Below are 22,699 nucleotides of genomic sequence, written 5' to 3' on the forward strand. Positions count from 1 at the left end.
ACATATGAATCAGGTCTGAATATCCTTCCAGGAGAGGACAGAAACTCCCAGCTACATGATTTGACTTCAGTGGTGTAGAACATCCTTTGTAAACCAAAAACTCTTCATTAACCACAGAACAGTGTAAATAGAGAACACAGAGGGACATAGGAGAAGAATTCCAACAGCACCCCTCCCTGAAACTACTGAGAAGGTACTGCACAAACACAATCTGCACCCCATTCTCCACAGTCATCCTGATCCAGTTCAGAATGGGCAGGTCTGTCTGCTTCACTTCCCACTAACAAGAAGAGCCCATCACTGTAACAGCAGGTTTTTATTCTCCATCGGGGGGGGAAAGAGCAGACAAAAAAAGGGATGTCCAATAGCAGTATCCCAAAAATCAGGCAAGAAAAAAGCCCCCCCCCCACGCGCCTTTTGCAGCACTTACTGTAGGACCTCATTCCAAAAGAAGCCTCAGGTGAGTTGAACTTGTCTATCTTATACTGCCTCATAAACATGAAGAGGTTAGCCCAGGTAGCTGCCCTAAAAGATGTCCTCTATGGCAGGGGTGGGCAACTTGTGGTCCTCCCATCATCCCTCACCATTGGCTATGCTGTCTACGGCTGATAGGAGTTTTAAGCCAAAACATCTTGAAAACTACTCTCCCAGCAGTTTCGTGTAGATGTTAAATAATATAGGACAGAACCCTGTGGGACACCATAGACCAATGGCTACAGTGCTAAGCAGTAGCCCCCTAATACCACCTTCTGGACATGACCTGAGTGGAAGGACCGGGACCACTGCAATATAGCGCCTTCAACCCCCAGTTCTGCCAAGCAGCCCAGAAGGATGTCATGGTTGACAGTAACGAAAGCTGGAGGTCCAGGAGAACTAGTATGAACACACTCCGCCCATTCAGTTCCTGCCATCCACCAAGGCAACCAAAACAGTCTCAGTCCCATATCCTGGCTGACAGCCCAACTGAAATAGGCCCAGATAATCAGTATCATCAAAATGCATCTGGAGTTGTGAGGCCACCACCATGCAATGAACCTATCTAACCAGGGTTCCTAATTAATGCCCTAACACAACTTTGTCATTGTCTCTCAAAGCCTATGCCAAAATGTTGAAGAAATTGTGTAGTTTAAATTAAAAATAAATAAAAAAGTTTTAACTAGGATCCCTGAGTGGATATGCCAGTTACACATGTGGGTGGCAGTGCTGGGGTTACTTCATCTAGCATGTGTAGACTAGCTGCACTGCATGGCTGAAAAAAAGTTTGAAAAAGCGATTCCATTCCAAGGCCAAACACTGGCATAAATGGGATAACCCTTTAAAAAAGACTGCATTCCAAAATCCACCTCCCAAACCTACTAATAGGAATGAACATTTTCTCAAAGCCAAAGAAAGGATTCTAAAAGCCCAAAAGTAAAAGGTTATCATGCAGTGACCATACTTTTAAATAATCAACTTTAACGTATTTCAATGCCACATTGCTCAAAATGCAAACAATTGGTTGGATGCTTATGGAAATTAGCATGCAACCAGCTAAAACCCTTGCTGTATATGCTTTTGTATCCATGTTTTTTTTCAACTGCCATCTACTTGAACACTAGAACTGCTGAACAGCCAAAATTTAAGTTATTTCAGAAAAATGGATAATAAACATATTGAAGCTACAAAGCTACCTTGGGAATACAGGAAATAATTAACAGTTTGTGATTTTGAGAGCATGATTGATTTCTGCCTTTGTCATTTCTCCTTACCTATAAATCATCAACCTGTTCACATATATAAATGACCAAGCAATAAAGTTTGACAAGAAGAACGATTAGCAGGAGCTAATGACAGCACTAGAGAATCCATGCTTTTAATTCTCCATGATTACCACACAATAACTAATAACAGCTCTATCTTTTGCTACTTAACATCTTCATTATGTTGACAGATGACCAAGAGTTGAACAGATGTATTTAGGAAGATGACAACTCCAGAATGCTGAAACATGCACATTCAGCTAAATAAAGCAATGCAACATTTCCAGAGTAGTTTTCTCCTTTACAATATTTTCAGTTGCTCAAAATAATTTACACATAAGCTGTATAAAATCATTTTCATTTAGTAAGAAATACGTTTGATCAAAAAGTCAACTTAATAATCTGAGACATACATGAGCCCCTTGCACCTGCATGTAGCAGCTTCCCCCCTCACCTCATGTGAGCAGCAAAACAAGCTAGGAAGTCGCAATTAACCATAGCTTCCTATAACATCCATGGCTAATGGCTTCCCAAGAAGCCAGAAAATAAAGATATGGTCTGAAGTTGGCTTCTATATTCTGACTTGTTTGGAAGAGACTAGCAATCATTTCCCCGTTCAGCCCTAATGGAAAGCTGTGGTTAACTGCAACTTCCTAATTTGTTCACTCGCTTGTGCCAAGGGAAAAGTGAAATGGTTGAAATGGTTGCATACATGTGCCTGAAGCTCATACATATCTCAGCTTATTAAGCAGAGACTTGATTATCCAAATGCTGCCATACAGTGATAAGCTCTTGAACTGATCTGCTATCCCAAAGGTAGGCCTTAACTGCCATCACCTGAGAGGATTCTAGTCTCCACAGTCCAGTTCTCTTGCTTCAGCAGCAGCTGAGGAGTGCACAGCTCAGACCCTCCATAGCTGTTCACTGCTCTCAGGAGTTTTACTACTGCAGCCAGGAGCACTGAAACTGAAATGGATACCACCTCACCACAGGTCCTCCAGAACTATTCTCTTGCTTTTTCACTATTACATCCTGAAGATCTTACATCATCACAAGCCCTCTCCACTTACCATTTGATCATGTTGACACAACAAACTAAGTCCTGGTTTTTAAGCAATTAGATGTTCTCAACTCCCCACACCCACATGATGCCCCTTCTTTCCTGACTCATTTTAACTGAAACATCTACAACATTACATATGTAACAATTCTACCAATACAATTTAAATACAAGTGTTTTGTCATGAAGTTTGGAGGTACTTTGTCACTGGAGCTCAAGTGACCTCAGTGACATGGAGTGCCTTTTATCAGCCAAGACTGATATACTGACCACAGCCCCTCCTTGAAAGACATAAAGCCTAGTCTCGGTTATCTATGCTCTGTTAAGTTCCAGGCTGGGTAACTACAGTGCACTCACTCTAGGAAGCTTCAGTTACTTCAGAAAGCAGCTGTTAGGATGGTAACAAGAACAAGGAGGTAGGATTATAACACACCTGTTTTGAAACAACTTAACTGCTTCTCTACTAACTTCCAGGCTCAATTCCAGGCTTGACTTTAAAGCCCAGCACAGCTTAGATATCTGGTGGTCCAATTTCTCCTATACCTAGGAGAAATTGCAGACTGAGATCTACATCTGAGGCTCTTCCCTGGGTGCCCCACCTTCAAAAGTAAGATGTGTGATGACCAGGGAAAGAGCCTTTTCAATGGTGGCACCCCACCTCTGGAATGCCCTCCCCAGGGAAGCTTACCCGGCACTGGCACCCACTTTGCTGTCATTCTGGTGCCAGGTGAAGATCTTGTTTTCCTAGGCTTGTTAACACTTCTAACTCTAGATGCTGTTAAACCTTTTAAGCTGTAAATTATTGACTGGAGTTTTATCTCATAGAATCATAGGGTTGGAAGACCATCGAATCCAACCCCCTGCTCAATGCAGGAAGCCTGATTCCCAGGCGGTCTCCCATCCAAGTACTAACCAGGGCTGACCCTGCTCAGTTTCCGAGATCAGACGAGATCAGGAGCATGATGCATTGATTTATATTGCTTTAGATGTTTTTGTAGTATTTGTATTTCTCTTTTATAAGATGCCAAAGCTTGCCCTGCATCTTGGAAAAACCACCTGGATTTGACTAGCCCCGTGCAATATGAACAACCTTGAACCGAATTCGCACGGGTCATGGTAGATGTACAGATGCCCTTTATAAATGGGGCAAAACAACATCATCAAATTGTGATTGTGGGGCTGAAAAACAAACTATCCAACATATAGTGACAGAGTGCCAAAACCGAGCCTACAATGGAGACTTTGCTGATTTCCTGGCTGTGACAACTGAAATAAAAAACTATATCTGTAACCTAGACATACGTTTGTAATATTCCTGTCTATATTTTATATTTTACATTTCATATTTATTATTTATTATGCTCTATGTTTTTATTGTAATGTGATGTAAATGTGCCGATGGATGGATGGATGGATGGATGGATGGATAGATAGATAGATAGATAGATAGATAAAGATGCTCTAGGAATGGGCAGTGTATGTATTTCAGAAATAAAGTAAGTACACTGGGGCTACTTTAAGGTCTCAGAATGGGCTGTTACTTCCTATCTAGAGTTATATACAAGTGGGGAAAAACATGGGGAAAACTCAGAAAAATGGTCCCATCCCCACTTTTTAAAGGAAGTTTTGCAGTGGAAAATTTGGAGGAAATGAGGGGGAAGAACTCACGTATTTAACTCATTATTCCAGAAGAGTAAACATTTTAAAGCAATATTTGAAACAATACTGTTCCACTGCCAATTTATACTGATGCAAACCTTGTAGTTTCAAGATTTATAATTAAACAAGCAACTGTTAGGGCTAAACCAGACATCATTCAGTCAATTAAATGAATGGTTTTGTTTTGGGGGCACACAAGTCATGGTGGCTTAAATAACCATGGCAGCTTGTTTTAATTCCTGGCATGCTCTATCCACCATTTCCCTAATTACCTACCAGGATGCAGCTTGTCATGTTGTCCAAACCCAGCTGGCATTGCTTGTTTGAAGGGGAAACAACCCTCCAATAACCCACCCGCCAGGGATTAAAACAAGCCACCATGGCTTATTTAAGATACAGTGGCTTGTTTTGATCATGTGAACCAAAATCCATGTTTCTATTCTAGCAAACAGACAAATCTGGAACTTAGGTCTACCACTCTGCCACTGACAGCCATCCAGCTCCAAAGTAGTGGCGAAGCTGGAACTAATCACAGAGCAGGATACCATACCATATGCATTTTACCTAAATAATGCATCTGTTAAGGGAGTGGCTCTTAACAGCTGTAATTTCCCAGCATTTTAGAGCTTGAGCCAACATGAAAAGCCCTTAACACATTCACACGACACATCAACCCGTCGTGTATGACCAGGCTTACAGTGCATGGGTTGAGTGGGAATGGGACTTCTGAGTAGAGATGCCTAGGAGTGTGCTGTACTTTTCTGACTGGCAGGTTTGAATTTCAGTTTTTGAATGGTGAAAGGCGAAGCAGTTTGCCTTATTTGTGGAAGACAGGGGTGCCTGGAAGGGGTGGTATCCTGCAGATACTACTATTTACTTAAAATTGATAAGGGTTGCATTTTGGTCCCAACCACTTTGCCCTTGGCAAAACTGAGATGTGGCGCCCGAGACTTCTCCCAGACTGGAATTCAGACTTTGGGATGAAAGAGATTCCTCTGCAGTATAGGACTGCAATCTAATTGTCTTACATTTTGTTTAGCCTGTGAGGGTTCAAATATATATTACATGGAAAAGAATCTTATGTATAAAGCAACTTTGAAATGGTTGATTTGGAGTGAGGAACCGGAAGGGACAGTTGTGTAACCATTTGCCAGTCCATATGTGATTTGCATAATATGCAAATTAGTCCAGATTAGCAAGGATGGAATATGGCAGTCTGGATTCCTACTGAATACCCAATCTTACTGGGGCCGGGGCTCAGAGATGGAAGCTTAACCAGATTATGTTTTTTTTGCAATTCAAAACAGGCAGGAATTTGTCTTAATACTCCCTTATTCAAATAAGTAACTAGAAAGGAATGCTTTTATTTCTTCACTAGACTACAAGTCTATGCTTACTTACGTAATGTAATAATATATTTGTTTAAGTGAATCTGCATTCTAAACTGGATAAATTCCGCTAGGATCAAGTACTCCACAATTCTGCTTTATTGTTTGGTACAGCACACTATAGTATTTTAAGGAGTAATGCAGACAATCTGGAAAGCTCAGAACACAGAACTCAAATCAACACATAGATCTCTATTCTAAAGTAACTGCTCCCTATCGGGGTTCCAAGCCCTATTTCTTTGAGGTAAATTAATCCAACAAATAGCCATGGGCTCTGAGACCAGCAATAGGGCTGGGGCAACCCTACACCTACTTTACCTGTGAGTAACCCCACTGAACTCATTGAAACTTCTGAGCAGACATGTACAGGATTCTACTATAAAGCAACCAACTTGTATTTAACCCAATTTACCGTGCATGTCTGAGGGGTTCTAGGATAAAGACCAAGAATCTCTATTTCTAAAAGACCAGCAGATCCGTGACAGACAGGTAGGCCTTTTTACATGCTTGTGCTTGTTTCTAAAATTACACTGAAAAATAAGGCAACTGAAATTATGCAATAGGCAAGAAAGCTACGGCAGAAACTTGGTAATAAGTTCAGTATCAGCTAATTTGACAATATTTTCACTGTTTAACTAGTACCAAATGGGAACTTTAAAAAAAGGGTATAGACACTAGAGAGAAGCCTTATTATGTTTGTCTAATCCTGATTACCTGTCAAAGCAGAATTGCCATTGTCAGCATTCAAGTACTCTTCATTTATCTTTAAAAAATTGTACGCTGCACTTCAGTATTAATATTCTCAGGTAAGTTTTGAAAAACAGGTATGACAAGATAAAGACATTCAGGAGAGATTGGCTTGTCCAACAAAGGATACAATTATGACGAGAACTCCATGTTTAACCCCCAACGTCTCTGTTTAGAACAACACTTTATTCCACACTAAGACCCAGTTCAAACCCAAACCTGAAATGGCAGATCCAGAGCAGGCCCTGGGATTGCACACATCCTGTTCCAGCACCAACACTCTGAGAACATTCCTAAAGTCACTCGAAGACCTCTGATTAAGCCGATTTTGGAACATGAGTTTGGGAGTAAACTTGGTTTTGTTTTAATACAGGCTGGTGATGATTAGATGCACCACAATATTAAGTAAGTGGTAGGGGGAATTTATAAGAGCATGTGTACAATCCCATGGCCACTCCCTAAATCCATGTTCAAGTAAGTTTTGACACGGCCAAATACTCACACTGGCCCATCCAGAGTAAATTCCCTTCCCCAACTTGAGATGTCAATAAGTCTACTGCAGATAAAACTTGCAAGCTGGACGTTTATCCTTTCTTCCCAAATGCTAAATCAGTTATAGCAAAACTATATGAGCTGTCCCAGTGCTAGTCCAGGTTTTTGAGGGCCCTTGGGCAAAACTCTCTCAGTGGCCCCCCTCCCTCAGTGAGACTGCCTTTGCATGACCATTGTCACAAGCTGCTATTTCTCCTCATCCTATTTCTCATCATTGCTACCACTTGCTTGTTTGACATACAGAGAGCCAGTGAGCAAATATACAACGGCATCTACTGCTCCTCCTTTTCAACACCACCATTACCTGGGCCAGAGCAGGAGGCAAGTAAACAAGCAGGTTGCAGATGTGAAAAAGAGGAGCAACTCCAAGAAGCTGTTGTCAGTGGGGTGTAGGACCTTGAAAGGTACCCAACCATTCCTACACTTGATGCCAGCACTGTGTTTCCCAATCCACTAAACCAACACTGGTTTTGTCCCTCCTGTTCTGTAGGAAAAGAACAGCATCTATCAGAACACAAATTCAGCAAGGAACATAAAAACCCACTCACCCCAGAATCTTCAATAATGTAAGTATTTGCAAGGTGACAACAGGCTTTTCATATTAAGATTATAAACTTCACTTGAAATATATTAATAATTTTTAAAGCTGTTCAACTCTAGTCCCAACTGCAATTTATTTCAATTGGGTGCAACTGCTAACAAATACACTTTCCTTGATAATCTTCTCTCCCAAACAGTATGAAAAGTTAATCAAAAGAAACACTGAATTCAAGTAAAAAACACACAACAAAATTATCTGTCACAATTAGCATAATCTAGGGTCCATAAAGGGCCGCGGTGGCTTAGTGGTTAAGACGCTGAATTGCAGACGGGAAGGTCAGCAGGACAGCAGTTCGAGACCCGAGTGCTGTGTGACAGAGTGAGCTCCTGTCTTCAGTCCCAGCTTCTGCCAACCTAGCAGTTTGAAAGCAAGAAATTGCAAGTAGATAAATAGGTACCGCTTCGGCGGGAAAGGTAACAGCGTTCCGTGCACCTCGGTGTTCAGTCATGCCGGCCACATGACCACAGAAGCGTCTTCGGACAGCGCTGGCTCTTCGGCTTAGAAATGGAGATGAGCACCACACCCTAAAGTCGGACACGACTGGTTGGGGACACCTTTTTAGGGTCCATAAAATCCATGTATTTCAAATATTCTATTGTGTAAGATTCCCATACACACACACTTCTTTAAGAACCATCTGATATGCCAACCTGCATTATTAAAAATAGTGTAATGGAGAGAAGGTTTTATAGTAGTAAATCAAAGTAGGTTACATTACCTCTCTTTTATTTCTTCTGGCAACTTTCAGGAATTCCATCAAAATCTGCAGCTGGGCAGCATGGGACTCCTGTAACAGAAAGTTTAGTGATAAAAATGGGATTGTGTGCAAAAAAACAACTCGGCAATACAGAAACATTTTCTTTATTTAAAAGATGCATATAAAATACTGGTGCAGTAAATGACTTACTTATCCAGATATTTATACATTCTTCAATACCCTGTACAAGAGGTAAATACTGGTATGTACATGTCATAGAATGACAGAAAATTGCCCCACCACAGAACAGTGCCTTATGGGGCAGTGCAGATGTAACAATGGCTCCCTGCTAACTGTAGTTAGCAAACTGGGAGCCTGCCTCTTAGGCATACATACTCCCTTCCTTTTACCCACGATCTGAAGTTGACTTCAAATCACAGTGCCACAGCCTGGTTTAAGGAAAAGCTTGTTCAGGGAGAATTTGCTCCAGGGAGTAGAGAAACTCTGACGAGGGACTGCATACTCCCAAGGCTGGTTCCTGATCTACTTACTATCAACACTATTTCTGTACCAGCCCCAATGTCCATTATGTCAACCCTTTTCCCACTCAGTAATTACATTTGTTGAAAGACAATGCTACAATGTCCTAAACGATCCTGAGTAACATAGAGTAAGTGCAAGTGGAGGCTGTATACAGATGGGTCACAATCCACCAGAAACTTTTCTCTGAGGAACTGATAACCTAATGCAGACACGGAACACCTTGTTCCATCTTTTCTTTTTTGTCTGAAGACTAATGTAAGAAGAAAGGTTGTACAGTTCAAAAACATCACATGAGACTCAGTGAATCAGGTCTCCATCTACTACTGGTTAGGCAAGAAACAGCCAAACCAAGGCAGTGGAGCAGAGTCAATATTATCATATCTTGAAAACAGGCCACCATTCTCAATGGGTACTTGAAAGGAACAAAAGTGTTTGCTAGAGGATCTCCAGATTATTCTTTTAATTCAGGTATTTATGCATATTAGCAACATGGGACAGGGCTATGATTAGAAGGCACATGATATAGCAACCCTTGCTAAAGCTAAGCAGATTTAAGTTTCATCAGTGCCTGGATAGGAAACCTCCTGGTAACACTGTGTATGCCACCATTCTACTGAAGAAAGGCAGAATATATGTAATAAATACATCAGTGCACAAAAATGGGCTTAAAATAATATTTTTAGGCGTATTAGCAGATAGCAATGTACTTTCAAAAAATCTTAATAGTTTTTAAAGACAAGCATATATGCACATCAACATACAGCAAGGTTTTTAAAGGCTCAGTCCTATCAGATCCACCCTGAGTACTCATAAGCCTCCAAACTTGGAGGCTTACAAGTATCCAAAGCAGCGTGGGAGGTGCAACATGCCTCCCGCTTTGCATTTGAGCTAAACGGGTGTTTTTGCCCATCTAGCAGAGGCTTTGGGGAGGGAAGGAGGCTGGGAATGGCTGCGGATAGCTTGGATCCCAGTGGCCACATTTTTCTCCCTGCCCACTGACACACACCCTTTCACACCTCTATGAGCTCGCATTTCTGAACTCATAGAAGCAGTCAGCGCAGTTCTTTCTGCACTAGCTGCGAGGGGTGGAGGAGGGGAAGTGGAGTTTGGTTTCCTGGCTCTGAGGTCGAAGCACTGTCTCTGGCCTTGGATCCAGGAATCTAAAATATCCTATGACCCCCAGATGCTGTCTATGGACCATAGGATTGCTCTCTAAGATTCTTAAGGTGCACACGCATGTACATCAACTCACAGCAACAACACCGTTGGTGGAAAACAGAGTGTAAGCAATGTCCTTTCAAACAAAAAAAGTGATGCCTAAGCTGTAGCAGATGAAAGAAACAATGGCTGTGAAAAGGTAAAAAGACCTGTGACAGTAGAAAGAGGTTTCATGGACCTTTTTGCACATTTTGCAATGGCAGTTTTCAAGTCAACACCTAATAACCATGAACATTCAGTCCAGCATTACATTTAGCAAGCTGAATACAGCCTAGCCATAATGCATCCTGACCTACCAGATTACATACCACCACCCCATTTTTACAGCCCCAGGCAATCAGCAAAAACAGGTTTATCGAGCTTTGTGGACCACCATACCGTTCTTGTGGGCTGTGTTGGCTTGGTGCATCACAGGTTGTGTAGGCCTGCTTTACAGCATATTTATATACTATGACAGCCTTGCATGTAAAAGCCCATAAAGAAGTTCCTAGCCCCCAAGAATTTTTACTGGTTTGCCCACATAAGCCCACATTATTTGTTTGCATAATATCTACTGGGGCAGGGGGGACTAGTTTACAGTCCTTTCTTGCCTTTTTTTGCTGCTGTTTAAAGTGAAATTAAACCCCAATCAATCTCTAGGAGATCAACAGTGTCTTCAATTGACATCAAAAGGAAAAAAGCTTACTGCTTCCAGCTGCTTTTTCTTTTGGACTAGGAGTTCCAACATCAAGTTAACATTGGCCAAATCAAGGTTATCTTGATCTGTTCCCAGCAAATCTTGAAATATCTGCCACCTGTGGCCATTCTAAGAGGAAAAACAAAGAAATCATCAAGTCATTTTCAGAGAAGATAGCCAAGATAATATTGTAATACTTTATTTCTTAAAATATTTCTAACCCACCCTATATCAATAGATCTCAGGGAGGGATAAAATCAATCAATAAAACATTTCATCATAAAGCTATAAAAACAACAATAATCCACAGTCTACTACAATCATCATCAATATAAAAGTAGCAGTAATAATCCAAGCAAATAAATCAAACTGGGCTACAGAGACCCAAAGCCCCAGGTAAATAGCTAGGTCTTAACTTGGTGCCAGAAAAAGACTAACATTGGTGCCAGTTGGGCTTCTAAGGGAAGGGCATTCTATAACCGGGAAATACCAAAGTCCCAAGCCATTTAGGGCTTTAAAGGTTATTACTAACACATTAAACTCAGACTGGAAGTATATTGGTAGCCAATGCAGTTCTTTTAACACCAGCATTTTATGGTTTCTAGATGCTGTTTCCGGTAGCAATCTAGTGACCGTTTTCTGTGCTACCTGAAACTTCCATGTGGTCCTCAAGGGCTGTGGACTGCAGTAATTTAGATGGGAAGTGACCAATGCATGAATTACTGTGCCCAGATTATCCCTGTCCAGGAATGGTCCTAGGTGGCGGGCCAACTGAAACTGACCAGAAACACTCTAAACCACTTGAGACTCCCCAAAATACCAAAAATACTAGCCTATTGTAGCTTAAAGCTCTTATTGTCAGTAACTAAGCTTTAGGAGAGGTATTTCAACTGTTTAGAATGGGGGTAAAACCAAGAGCTGGGACACCACGGTAGGGGGAAAGGGGTTGAGGCAAGGAGGCATGGCCATCTAGGGAACCCCAGAGGGCTGGATTGAGACCCCAGATGGCCAGCTTTGGTCCCCAGACCTGCGGTTCTGCACCCCTGTAATAGAGGGACCATTTATTCTTATATCTAATTATAGTTGAAACGTTCCAGATAAAACACCAAGTTGAGTCCTTTAATGAGGAATGCAACATGCATCCACAACATGTTCAGACTTGGAACCTAATTAAGGTACAACTTCACTACCTCCCTTGTGCTTATAGTCTTGCTAAGTGAATTCCCACAACCAATAAAACTTGACCAAATATTTCAGGCCCTCTAATGTCAGCAAGTCTTTGATATTCTTGCCTAAGTGTAACACACTCCAGCTACCACTGGTTCTGCTGTTTCAGTGTCATAGCCTGTGCTGTAATAGAAAACCAAAGACTGGCTTTGAATCCACATTCATAAATTCATGATCAGCTTTTGCCCCCTCCACTCCACGGCCCAGTTTGCACATAAGAAGAAGCCATCATGGGTGAATTTCCCTGTGGGATTTTTCACTGCAGCAGCAGCCATTTTAAAAAATCAGGGCACACCGTAGCTTCTTGTTGCGTGCAAAACTGGTGAGGGTGAGTTGTTGGGGTCGCTGACAAGCCACCCACGACCATAAAACAGCCTAGGGGTTCTGGGTGCCTTGTCAATAAACCCAACAACCCACTCTCACCAAGTTCACAAGTCATGATAAGATACAAGCCCCACAGGGAAATTCACCCATGGTGCCTTCTTGTTACATGTGAACCAGGTCTGTGTCTTGTCATTTTAGTTTGTAAGCCTGATGGAAAGGCCTATCTATCTCTTTTTGATTGATGTGAGTCATTTTGGGAGACAGTAATTGTCTGAAAAGTGGGATAAAAATACAGTAAATAAATAAATATAATTTATAGTCAGAAGTCTAAATGAGACTTTGCTGATGCAGACTGGTTGAACAGTCTGAAAGGACCAGACTTCCTCAGATGCTTAGATGTTTGGAATAACATGTAACCCCGACCCCAAAAGGAGAACATTGGCTATTGTCATCAGCAACAAAAACACACACTGTAACTACAACATAAGACTAGAAATAAAATGAGAGTAAGAAGATTTGGACATACGGTGCTACTCACTGAATGGTCCAGTTTGAATCTCTTTTCCTCAAATCTTTGCTTCTGTTTAAGGATGAGCTCATTCACTAAAGAAAAGAAAACGAAGGTCACAGGAATATGCTCACACTGTCTGGACATATGCTTACTAGGAAATTAGTCCTAAGAAGAAGATCAAACAACTAAACCTCTGCAGCCTTCACTGTTTCCTAATAAAGTTTTGTATTTTTTTGTTAATAGAGAAATAATGTAGAATACATACTGAAGCATCTGTAGATATATTAGGAGTGAGCAGTGAGTTGGCCAAGTTTGTTCATGATGCCAAATTATTTAGGGTGGTTAAAACAAAAAGGGATTGCACAGAGTTCCAAAAGGATCTCTCCAAACTTGGTGAATGGGCATCTAAATGGCAAATACATTTCAATGGAAACAAGTGTAAAGTATCAGGGCAAAAATCCCAAATTCACATATATGCTGATGGGATCTGAGCTAGCAGTGACTGAACAAGAAGGACCTTGGGCTTGCGGTGGACAGCTCGATGAAAATGCCCACCTAGTGTGAGGCTACTGTGAAAAAGGTAAATTCTATGTTAGGCATAATTAGGAAAGGACTTGAGAATAAAACTGCTAATAACATACTGCCCTTATACAAATCTATGGTGCGATCACACTTGGAATACTGTGTACAGTTCTGATCACTGCACCTAAAAAACAATATTGTAGGGTTGGGAAAAGTGCAGAAAAGGGCAACTTTAATGATCAAGGGCCTGGAGCAACTCCCCTATGAGGAATGTTTACAACCTCTTGGACTAATTAGCTTAGAGAAAAGGTGAGTGAGGGGAGACATAATAGAGGTATACAAAATTATGCCTGGTGTGGAGAAAGTGGATAGGGAGGCATTTTTCTCCCTCTTTCATAATATTGGAACCCTGGGTCATCCCATGAAGTTGATCGGTTCGAGATTCAGGATAGATAAAAGGAAGTAATCTTCACACGGCACAATTAGCCTACAAGATGTAGTGATGGCCAGCAATTTGGATGGCTTTAAAAGGGAGTTGGACAAATTCCTGAAGGAGAAGGCTATCAATGGCTACTAGTCTTGATGGCTATGTGCTACCTCCAGTACCAGAGGCAGTGAGCCTGTGTATACCAGTTGCTGGGGAACATGGGGTGGAGGGTTCTGTTGCACTCATATCCTGCTTGTGGGTTCCTGGCCAAGAACTGTTTGGCCACTGTATGAAGAGAGTGCTGGACTAGATGGACCTTTGGTCTGATCCAGCATGACTCTTCTTATGTTGTTATGTTCTCTGATAAAGCCACACATTTTATGGAATAAACTCCTGAAGAATGTGAAACAAAATAAAATCTGAATAGTCAAAAGAGAAACACCTTAACCTATATTCTTTCTTCAGCATTTTAAATGCATATGTACTTTGCACATGCAAAAAAAATGCATTGATACCATTCTGTAAGGGGCTCACAGAATGGGCCCTGGCTGGGGAATACTAGGAGTTGTAGGACTTTTTTCTGTCTAAACACTCATAGGATTGCGCTGTAAATGCATCTTACCTACAACTCAATAAAAAGTTAGGTCAAGGCTAATATGCATTCACATTTTAGTGCTCCCAACTGTTCAGCATCTTTCCTCAAATAGATCAGTAGCTTAGATTTCATAAATTATAATATCAAATGTACTGACAGAAAGCTCCTAAACCTTCTAAATTATGTATTTTTGTCTGCAACAAGTAGAAGAACATAGTGTTAAGATAATAAGCATGAACTGGGGGAGTGGGGGAGAAAGCACATTTGATACATATGAATAATCAAGGTTAAGTTTTCATTGTGTAATACAGCCCACTTACAACAGGCTAATCCTCACATTCATTTAGCCATTATTATCGTGTTGCACTGAATTTTCAGGGCAAACACTTTCTGCGCAAACATGTTATGTAGGGGCTGAAATGTTCCCCAGGGAACCCCAAAGACATTACTTTTTTCCATGCTGGTTTACTGCCCCAGCACCATTTTTCCACCCATCAGCCTTCATCTTAGTAACAGTGATATTGTCAGGTAGTCCAAATAGCTATGTGAACTCACTGTTACTAGGACGAAGGTGGTTGATTTGAAAGAAAAAGTAACACCTAAACAGCAACTGATGGGGCTGACAAGAAGGTCATTCTGGAGCATCACTAGAATACCACCTATCAGGAAGTAGAACAGTGAACATGTGCCAGGGGTGCAGCCAAAAACACTTCCCCTGCCCTTCCTGAAAAGTCGTTAAAATGGGAAGGCATGTTTCAGTGAGGGAGAAACGGTTTGTGCAAACCACTAACACCTGTGTTTCGGCTGAGTGCTACCTATGTAATATGGTATCTGGCATTGAAATATATGCATCCAAGACTTATACTCCTCCACAGGAAAACCTGGATGAAATTTTTAATGGACACTTATAAATATTTTAAGACAAGACAACTCAATAGTATATACTTCCCCTGCATTATTTAGATTAAGAAAAAATTGAAGATACTGAAAAATTAGAATACTTAACACTGAACTATTAGCATACTAATTTTAGCAAGTTGGAAGAGCTGTGCACATAAATGTGCATGCCTCCTAGAATGATTTTCTATGGAATTTTTTCTACCCCACATCACTGGGGTTCACTATGGCAATGTACTGGAAACAGTTTTTCTCATTATGTACAAAATGGCCCCAAAGTTGCTTTTTCAATCAAGTCAGGAATTTTAAGTGCAGATTAATGGCTGCATTTAGGTTAAACTAAGGGCTTTATGGCCGCAAGTGGCATCCACTATGCCATCTGCAGCTGTATTCATTCCTCACAGCAATACATAGCCGGTGTGCAGCTCCACAGAATCGCCGCAGAGAGGGGCTAGCTTCGGAGGATTCGGGGGGGGGGGGGGAGGCGGAGGTAAGTGATCCGTTCCGCCATGGACTCCAGAGGCCAGATTCTCTTGAATCCGGCCTCATTTGGGTCTGCAACGGAATTCTCCGCCATCCCTGCATAGAGTGCACTATGATAGTCTAATCATGAGGTTACCAGTACATGGATCACAGTGGCTAGGTTATCCCTATCCAGGAATGGGCATGCATAGTTGGCTCACCAGCTGAAAATGATAATGGGCGCTCTGAGCTACTGAGGTCATCTGGGCCTCTAGTGACAAAGATGGATCCAAGAGCACCCCCAGACTACGTACCTGTCCAACCCCATCCAGAACAAGTGAATAAACCAATTACCAGATCTGGGAACTACCTCCCATAGAGGCTCTGTCTTATCAGGATTCGGCTTCAGTTTGTTGGCCCTCATCTAGCCCATAACTGCATCCAGGCACTGATTTAGAACATGCATGGCCTCCCCTGATTCAGATGTTACAAAGAGAGCTGATGTCATCAGCATACCGTGAACCACCCAGAGAGTTTTGGCTATTGGGCAGTACAGAAATAAATAAATAAATTAAATAATGACACCGTGCCCCAAATCTCCTAGTGATAGCTCCCAGTGGCTTCTTATCAATGTTAAACAACATTGGGGCAGAACAGTGCCCTGTTGCACCCCACAGTTAAATTGCCAGGGGGCTGAAGCAGTCATCCAACATTATTCTCTGGAACCGATCCTGTAAGTAAGAGCTGAGCCACCATAAAATGGTGTCCCCAACTCCCAATTCATGGACCCAGTCCAGGAGACTACCATGCTAAATGGTATCAAAAGCTACTGAGCGACTTACTGAGAAGAATTAACAAGGTTGCACACTCCCTCTCCCTTTCTCAAAGAAGGTCATCCATCAGGACAACCAAGACTGAGTCCCTCCTGAAACCAGACTAGAATGGATCAAGATAATCAGTTTCCTCCAAAACCACCTGCAGCTGAGATGCCACTATTTTCTCAAGCGCCTTACTCAAAAAGGGGTATTTGTGCCTGTGTGATAGTCCAGGGAGGCTTTTTTCATGAGTGGCCACACCACCAGCTCCTTCAAGGCAGTGGGGACCACACCGTCTGCGATGAAGTGTTCACCACTCCCCTGATCCAACCAGTCATTCACTCATGGCTACTTCGAAGAAGCTATGACAAGCAAGGGTTGAGAGAGCATGTACTGGGTCACACAGAGGGAAGCATCTTGTCCACCTCCTTAGGCTTCAAAAACTAGAACTGATCCCACAACACAGGACAAGACAATGCACTGGACACCTCAACAGACTCTATATCAATTGAGGCATTCATGTTGGCATGAAGGTGAGCAACTTTATCCTCAAAGTGTTTGGCAAACTCATCAGAGAGGGCATCCAGTACTGAATTCACTGGGGTAGATGAAAGCAACCCCTGAACCACTTGGAAGAGCTCGACTAGATGGTTATATGAGGACGCAATGGAGGCTGCAAAGTAAACCTTCTTCACTGCCCTCACCACTACGCAGTAGACGTGCTTATGTGCTCTCATGGGTGCTCGGTCACCCTCATGACGAGTCTTACACTACTTGAGCTCCAGCTGCCTTCCAGTATGGGTCATTATATGAAGCTCCTTTGCAAACGAAGAAACCATCCGAACTCCACAGTGCCAAACAGGGTGCTCAGAAGCAATTGCATCAATGGCCTGTCACACCTCACCATTTCATAGCATGACAAGGGTTTCAACAAAATCATCGGCTCTTGCTCTAAGAAACTTCCACAGAGCACTCAAGAATCCCTTAGATTCCATATTAACGAGCCTCCTACGACTTCAGGGAGGGGCTGGCACTGTGATACCAAGGTTCACAAGTGGTCTGACCATGACAACAGGGTGATTTCCACCACCCTCAATATCCAGACTACCCCCCTCACTCCCTGAGACAAAGGCCTACACCAGACTGATGACAAATTGAGACATCCCCATGGAGCCCATGAAGTCCCAAGCTGGTCCTATTAAGGCAGCTTCAGCATGGATGTTGAAGTCACCCAGGACCAGAGACCTACAGTTCTCAAACACCACATCCGAGACTGCCTCAGCCAGCTCAGTCAGGAAGGCCATTGAACAGTAATGTAGGAAGTACACCAATAGCATCCCAATCTGTCTCTTTGGCCCAACACAATGTACAGACTCTCAAAGCCCATTCTAGGGCAGAGGGATTTCCTGATGAGCAAGATGAAGTTTCTGGGGATCGAATCACCACTGCCACCATCTTCTGGCCTAGCGCCATACAGAGTATCTGGGTGGACAAAGCTGGGTCGGATCTACACCACCCAGCTCATCCACCCAGGTTTCAGTAATTCATGCCAGGTCAGCTCTCTCATCCATGATCAAATCATGGGTGACTGAGGCCTTATTACAGACTAACCGGGTGATCATCAACAATACAATCAGGCTACATGAGAACAGAGGTGGTAGCAGAGGGATACAGGCAAGGTTATGGTAGCCTAGTAAATAAGTGAACTGAAGAAGAGGAGTGACAGCTTAACGGGAAGACGATACGACACTCCATCATGGCAGAAAGTGCCATGGGGAGTGAGAGAAACCACATGGGGAGTCCAACAGCAGATGAGGAATTTGGGCAGTTACTAAAATGATCTCCACCTTTCATCTCCATGACACATATATAACCTAACCATTGGTCTAAGGTCTGCTTCTTCTCAGCAGCAAAATTGTATATGCTTCCCTATGTTCTGAGGGTCAAACTACAGGTTACGCTAAATGTGTCATTAGCAACTATGTCAGGGGGTTTAGAAAATTTAATATTGGTATGAGGGGTGGAGGAAGGCACTACTTTCATTGAGACTGTAGCACACACAGAGGGGAGATTTAAAACTTTTCCTCCCCAGTCATAATCCTGACAAAATTCCACGTACACACACCCATATGCACTGCAAGTGGATTTAGAGGGAAGACTCTTATTGATACCAATGAGATTTTTCCCCTTCTAATATGATTTCCAACATGGTGGAATGATTCTTGAGATCATGGCTGGAGAGAAAGGGGTTAACTCTTTTTTCCCTGCATGCTGTGGTCTTAATGAAAATTGGGGAGGGGGGAATATTAAACATTTTTAATTTCCTGATGGAGTTGCTAACAATGCATTTAGCATAACATCTAGTTTAAATCTAATCCTCTCCCTAACCTATGGCAAAATCCAATGTGAAGACTACTTAGCTGGATTATACCACCTGGGACTATGGAATCACTGAGTTTCTCATTGTATTCAAAATGACTCCTTTCACAGCACATGGTCCATCACAGATTGTCTCATGTGTATAACTTACAGCTTTGCAAAGATGCCATCCTTAATGGCAGAGTAATTTCCCTTTCACAAGACTTCTTTACTACAGCAGCATTTCCCTCAATGATGCCCCTAAGAAATAACCCAAAGAAAATATACAAACGGTTCCCTAAGTTCTCTTCCACAAAGCTACTCTCCCTCTGGTGGTAGAACTACAAAATACCTTCAGACACAACCTGCCTACAGATCACATCCCATGAACCAAGTCATGAAGTCAGCAAAATTAGCATAATAAGGAGGTGACACTCAGGTGATGTAATATCTTCTTACTGAAAACCTAGTTGACATATACTTTTTCAATAGTGCAATACTGACAAACACTAAGACTTACCTAAAAAGTTGGGGTAAAGATGGTCAATGTTATCCACAACGTAATTACATTTGGGGCATCTGTTGTTGTCCTCCAAGCTTTGATGAATACATTTATAGCTGTTCAAGGAAAAACAAACACAACAGAACCATGAGAAGCAAAATATAATAGGAGCACTCATTCAGAAGATGAGCCATTGGATAAGATGCACCATATGCTATTATTCGTTAGTTTCAACTATATCATCAGGAAGTGATGCTACAGCACAGATGGCCTGATGTAAAAGGTAGATCAGAACTTCAAGTCTATAAACAGATCTCACGTTTATGTTCTGGCCCTAAAAGTTAAGGAAAGGCCATTTATCAAACGAGAGATGAGAGATAATTCAGTATTTGATGCTTATTCTATACAGAATTGACACTTTTGCAGCTGCTGTGAGACAAAGTAGGTTTCTCAGAGTTAAAATTACTTATTATGTATTGACTGTAATATAGACTCACTGACCTAAAAATTGTTTACAAAAATGCAGGAGAAAGGAAAATCTCTACGCGGCCAAAATTTTGACAGCACCCAGAAATTTTTTTAAAAGCTCTGTGAAAGGCTGGACTTTTAAAAGCATTGCCAGCTTCTAAGAATGAAATACTGGTGCCTGAGAATCTGAAGTGTTTGGCCAGCCATGGAGAAAAGCAACTGTGTCCACCAAGTTCTTTTCATATGCCATTTCACTATCCATTTTGTTCCACTCTTGGCCTCATATGCACTAATTAAGCCTCACAGAACATCACTAGGATAATTCCTGTTCAGAATATGCCCATTACTATCTACTTCTGATGCATAATTATAGACAGTGACCAGGTTCACTAGCAATGCTAAGCCATGATTCTAGCCCATGGGTTGTTGAATTCTAGATTGTTGTGATATGCAAATCTAATCATGTTAGCAAACCATGGTTTATTAACCACAAATATAGGCCAGAAGGAGAACTTGTTGTTAGGCTGTGAATTCTGGGTTGTTTAAACTATGACTTGGTTCACACAACACAACAAACCAGAATACAGGCTGAGTGTGGGTTGTCATTGAATCATGGCCTGTTGTGTTGTGTGAATTCAGCTGTGTTAATAAACCATTGTTTGTTAACCACAAACAACCCACAGTTCACAATGCAACAACAAACCATGGGTTCTCTCCATGGGTTGTTCATGGTTAACAAACCATGGTTTGTTAGCGTGGCTTGGTTCATATAACACAACAACCCACGATTCAACAACAACCCACGATTCAACAACAACCCACGATTCAACAACAACCCACGATTCAACCCATACTGTGGCTTGTTGCTTTGTGTGAACACAGCCTATGGGTTGCTGTTACATGTGAACCCAGAACTGTAGGTTGCTCATGGATTTTTTTGCCAGGCTACAGGGGCAGCAGGCAAGAGTGTTAATAAAAAACTAAAAACCGAGCTGCTCTACATGCCAGTACTACAGCACCTCAAAGGCATTTGGGATAAAGGGAGGGAGCAGGAGAAGGAGGAGGGAAACAAACAACTCAGGGATTGAGAAAACAAACCATGGTTTGTTTGATTGTCTGCAAAACATAGAGAATGTTAACAATTTCAAAATAATGGGATTTTCATGTGAATATAAGTTACCCAGATACACAAGAGATGAACTAGGCTCCACTACAATCTCAGGCTGCTCCATAATGTTGATAAATATGTAGTTCCCCCTAAAACACTGCTGACTGTAATGAAGTGTATTTTGGGAGTGAGCACTGCATCAAAATCACAACAAACGCAGTGGTAGTGGGTGTGCGCGAACAAACAGAGACCAAGCAACGACCTCTCCAGTCTTTCAACCGTGCTCAGAGATCACTAAAGGAAGATGAGTAAAAGTATTTAATGCACATCCGCAAACCTATTTTGGGGTGAAAGGTACAATGAATGAACGTGATCCCTTCCTTCAACCAGATTTTTAGAAGGATATTATCATGCCCTACAACAGTGATGTAACTCCTTATTTTGCCTCAATTTCCAACGTGTTTATCGATTCAAAGAGTTAATATTGTATCTGAAGGTGATGAGAGGCCCTAAACAATTAGGAACTACTGAGTGGTGTCCATTTCATCCTCAGGGTAAATGACTATAGGCATTTGCATGGTAATTATCTCAGACACAGAGATTGGTAACTTCTGTGTAAGAAATTTAAAGTATGACCATGCAGCAAGACTTGGTTCCAGCATAATGTTCAAGATCAGCATAATCTTGAAATTATCCCAAGAATGCGCCCATGAAAATGTTAATTCAGAATATGTCATTCCATCCCATTTATGCCAAAACCACCACATCCACTGAGTGCATCTAAGAATCCAACATTAGCTCATGACTTTTAACTTTATAAATCAGTCACTCATGCTATGCAGTTTTGTCAACAAGTCTTACCAGAAGCTGTGCCCACATTTTGTCATGTAAGCTTCTTCAATCATATCAAAGCAGATGGGGCTGGAAAGGGGGAAAAAACATTCAAGTATTATTTATTAAGTAAATAAATTCAACACAGTCAAAGCACATTAAATACCACCAGGCATTGTCAATCTCTATTAACTGGTTACAATGAGTAACTATAGAACTACACAGAGACCAATCAGTAGATTCAAGTAACTTCATGTGCAACAGTTTACAATTGTTTTCTAACAGCCTGAAATCTTAAAACGTTCCCAACAAATGTTGCAAAGCCACGCATACAATAGTTCCATCTAAAATATTCTCCTTAAATATGCTAGAAAGTAAAAGATATGATGCAGCAAATAACAAAAAAGATGTCTGAAGGGACATAAATAAAAGGCACCTTTCCTTCAGAATTGTACCTGGAAAAGATAAGTGCTAGAGTTGGCAAAACATCTTTTCATCACTTCCAAGTTCACTTTGCTTCCACAATTAACTTCCCAGCCTTCATGCTCTAGAACTGGAATATAACACTACCACAACTTCTGTTGTGGCCCCAGTCAATCCTATCACAACTACAAAGCCTCTGCAGCCCAGCATAAATACAGAAGCATGCCTCCTCAATAGTCTGAAGGAGGGCACTGCTGCTCCAAGGCTACCCCTTTCAACATAACAACCAGATCCACCTTTCCTATAGCCTAGGTTTGCAAATAATCATGCACTTGGTTGCCTGTGGTGA

General features: G+C 41.7%; 1 protein-coding gene across 8 annotated transcripts in view; it reads right to left on the reverse strand.

Moving 5' to 3' along the window:
* Window positions 1–22,699, reverse strand: part of COP1 (COP1 E3 ubiquitin ligase) — a 241,920-nt gene that overhangs the window by 212,735 nt on the left and 6,486 nt on the right. For 5 of the 8 annotated variants that reach the window (XR_014790394.1, XM_084851211.1, XM_084851214.1 and 2 more), the window contains exons 2-6: window positions 21,958–22,017; window positions 19,539–19,636; window positions 12,958–13,034; window positions 10,890–11,009; window positions 8,465–8,533 (exon numbers count right to left, since the gene is read on the reverse strand). Coding sequence is in view for 6 of the 8 variants with exons in the window: in XM_084851211.1 (XP_084707337.1) it covers window positions 8,465–8,533; window positions 10,890–11,009; window positions 12,958–13,034; window positions 19,539–19,636; window positions 21,958–22,017 (424 nt within the window). In the remaining 2 variants the exon portion in view is untranslated. The remainder of the gene's footprint in view (window positions 1–8,464; window positions 8,534–10,889; window positions 11,010–12,957; window positions 13,035–19,538; window positions 19,637–21,957; window positions 22,018–22,699) is intronic. The other 3 variants (XR_014790395.1, XM_084851212.1, XM_084851210.1) reach the window with 1 other exon arrangement.

Source organism: Heloderma suspectum, chromosome 4, assembly GCF_057233095.1.
Source record: "Heloderma suspectum isolate Gila_16-S chromosome 4, 16-S_ref, whole genome shotgun sequence".
NCBI classification, from domain to species: Eukaryota; Metazoa; Chordata; class Lepidosauria; order Squamata; family Helodermatidae; genus Heloderma; species Heloderma suspectum.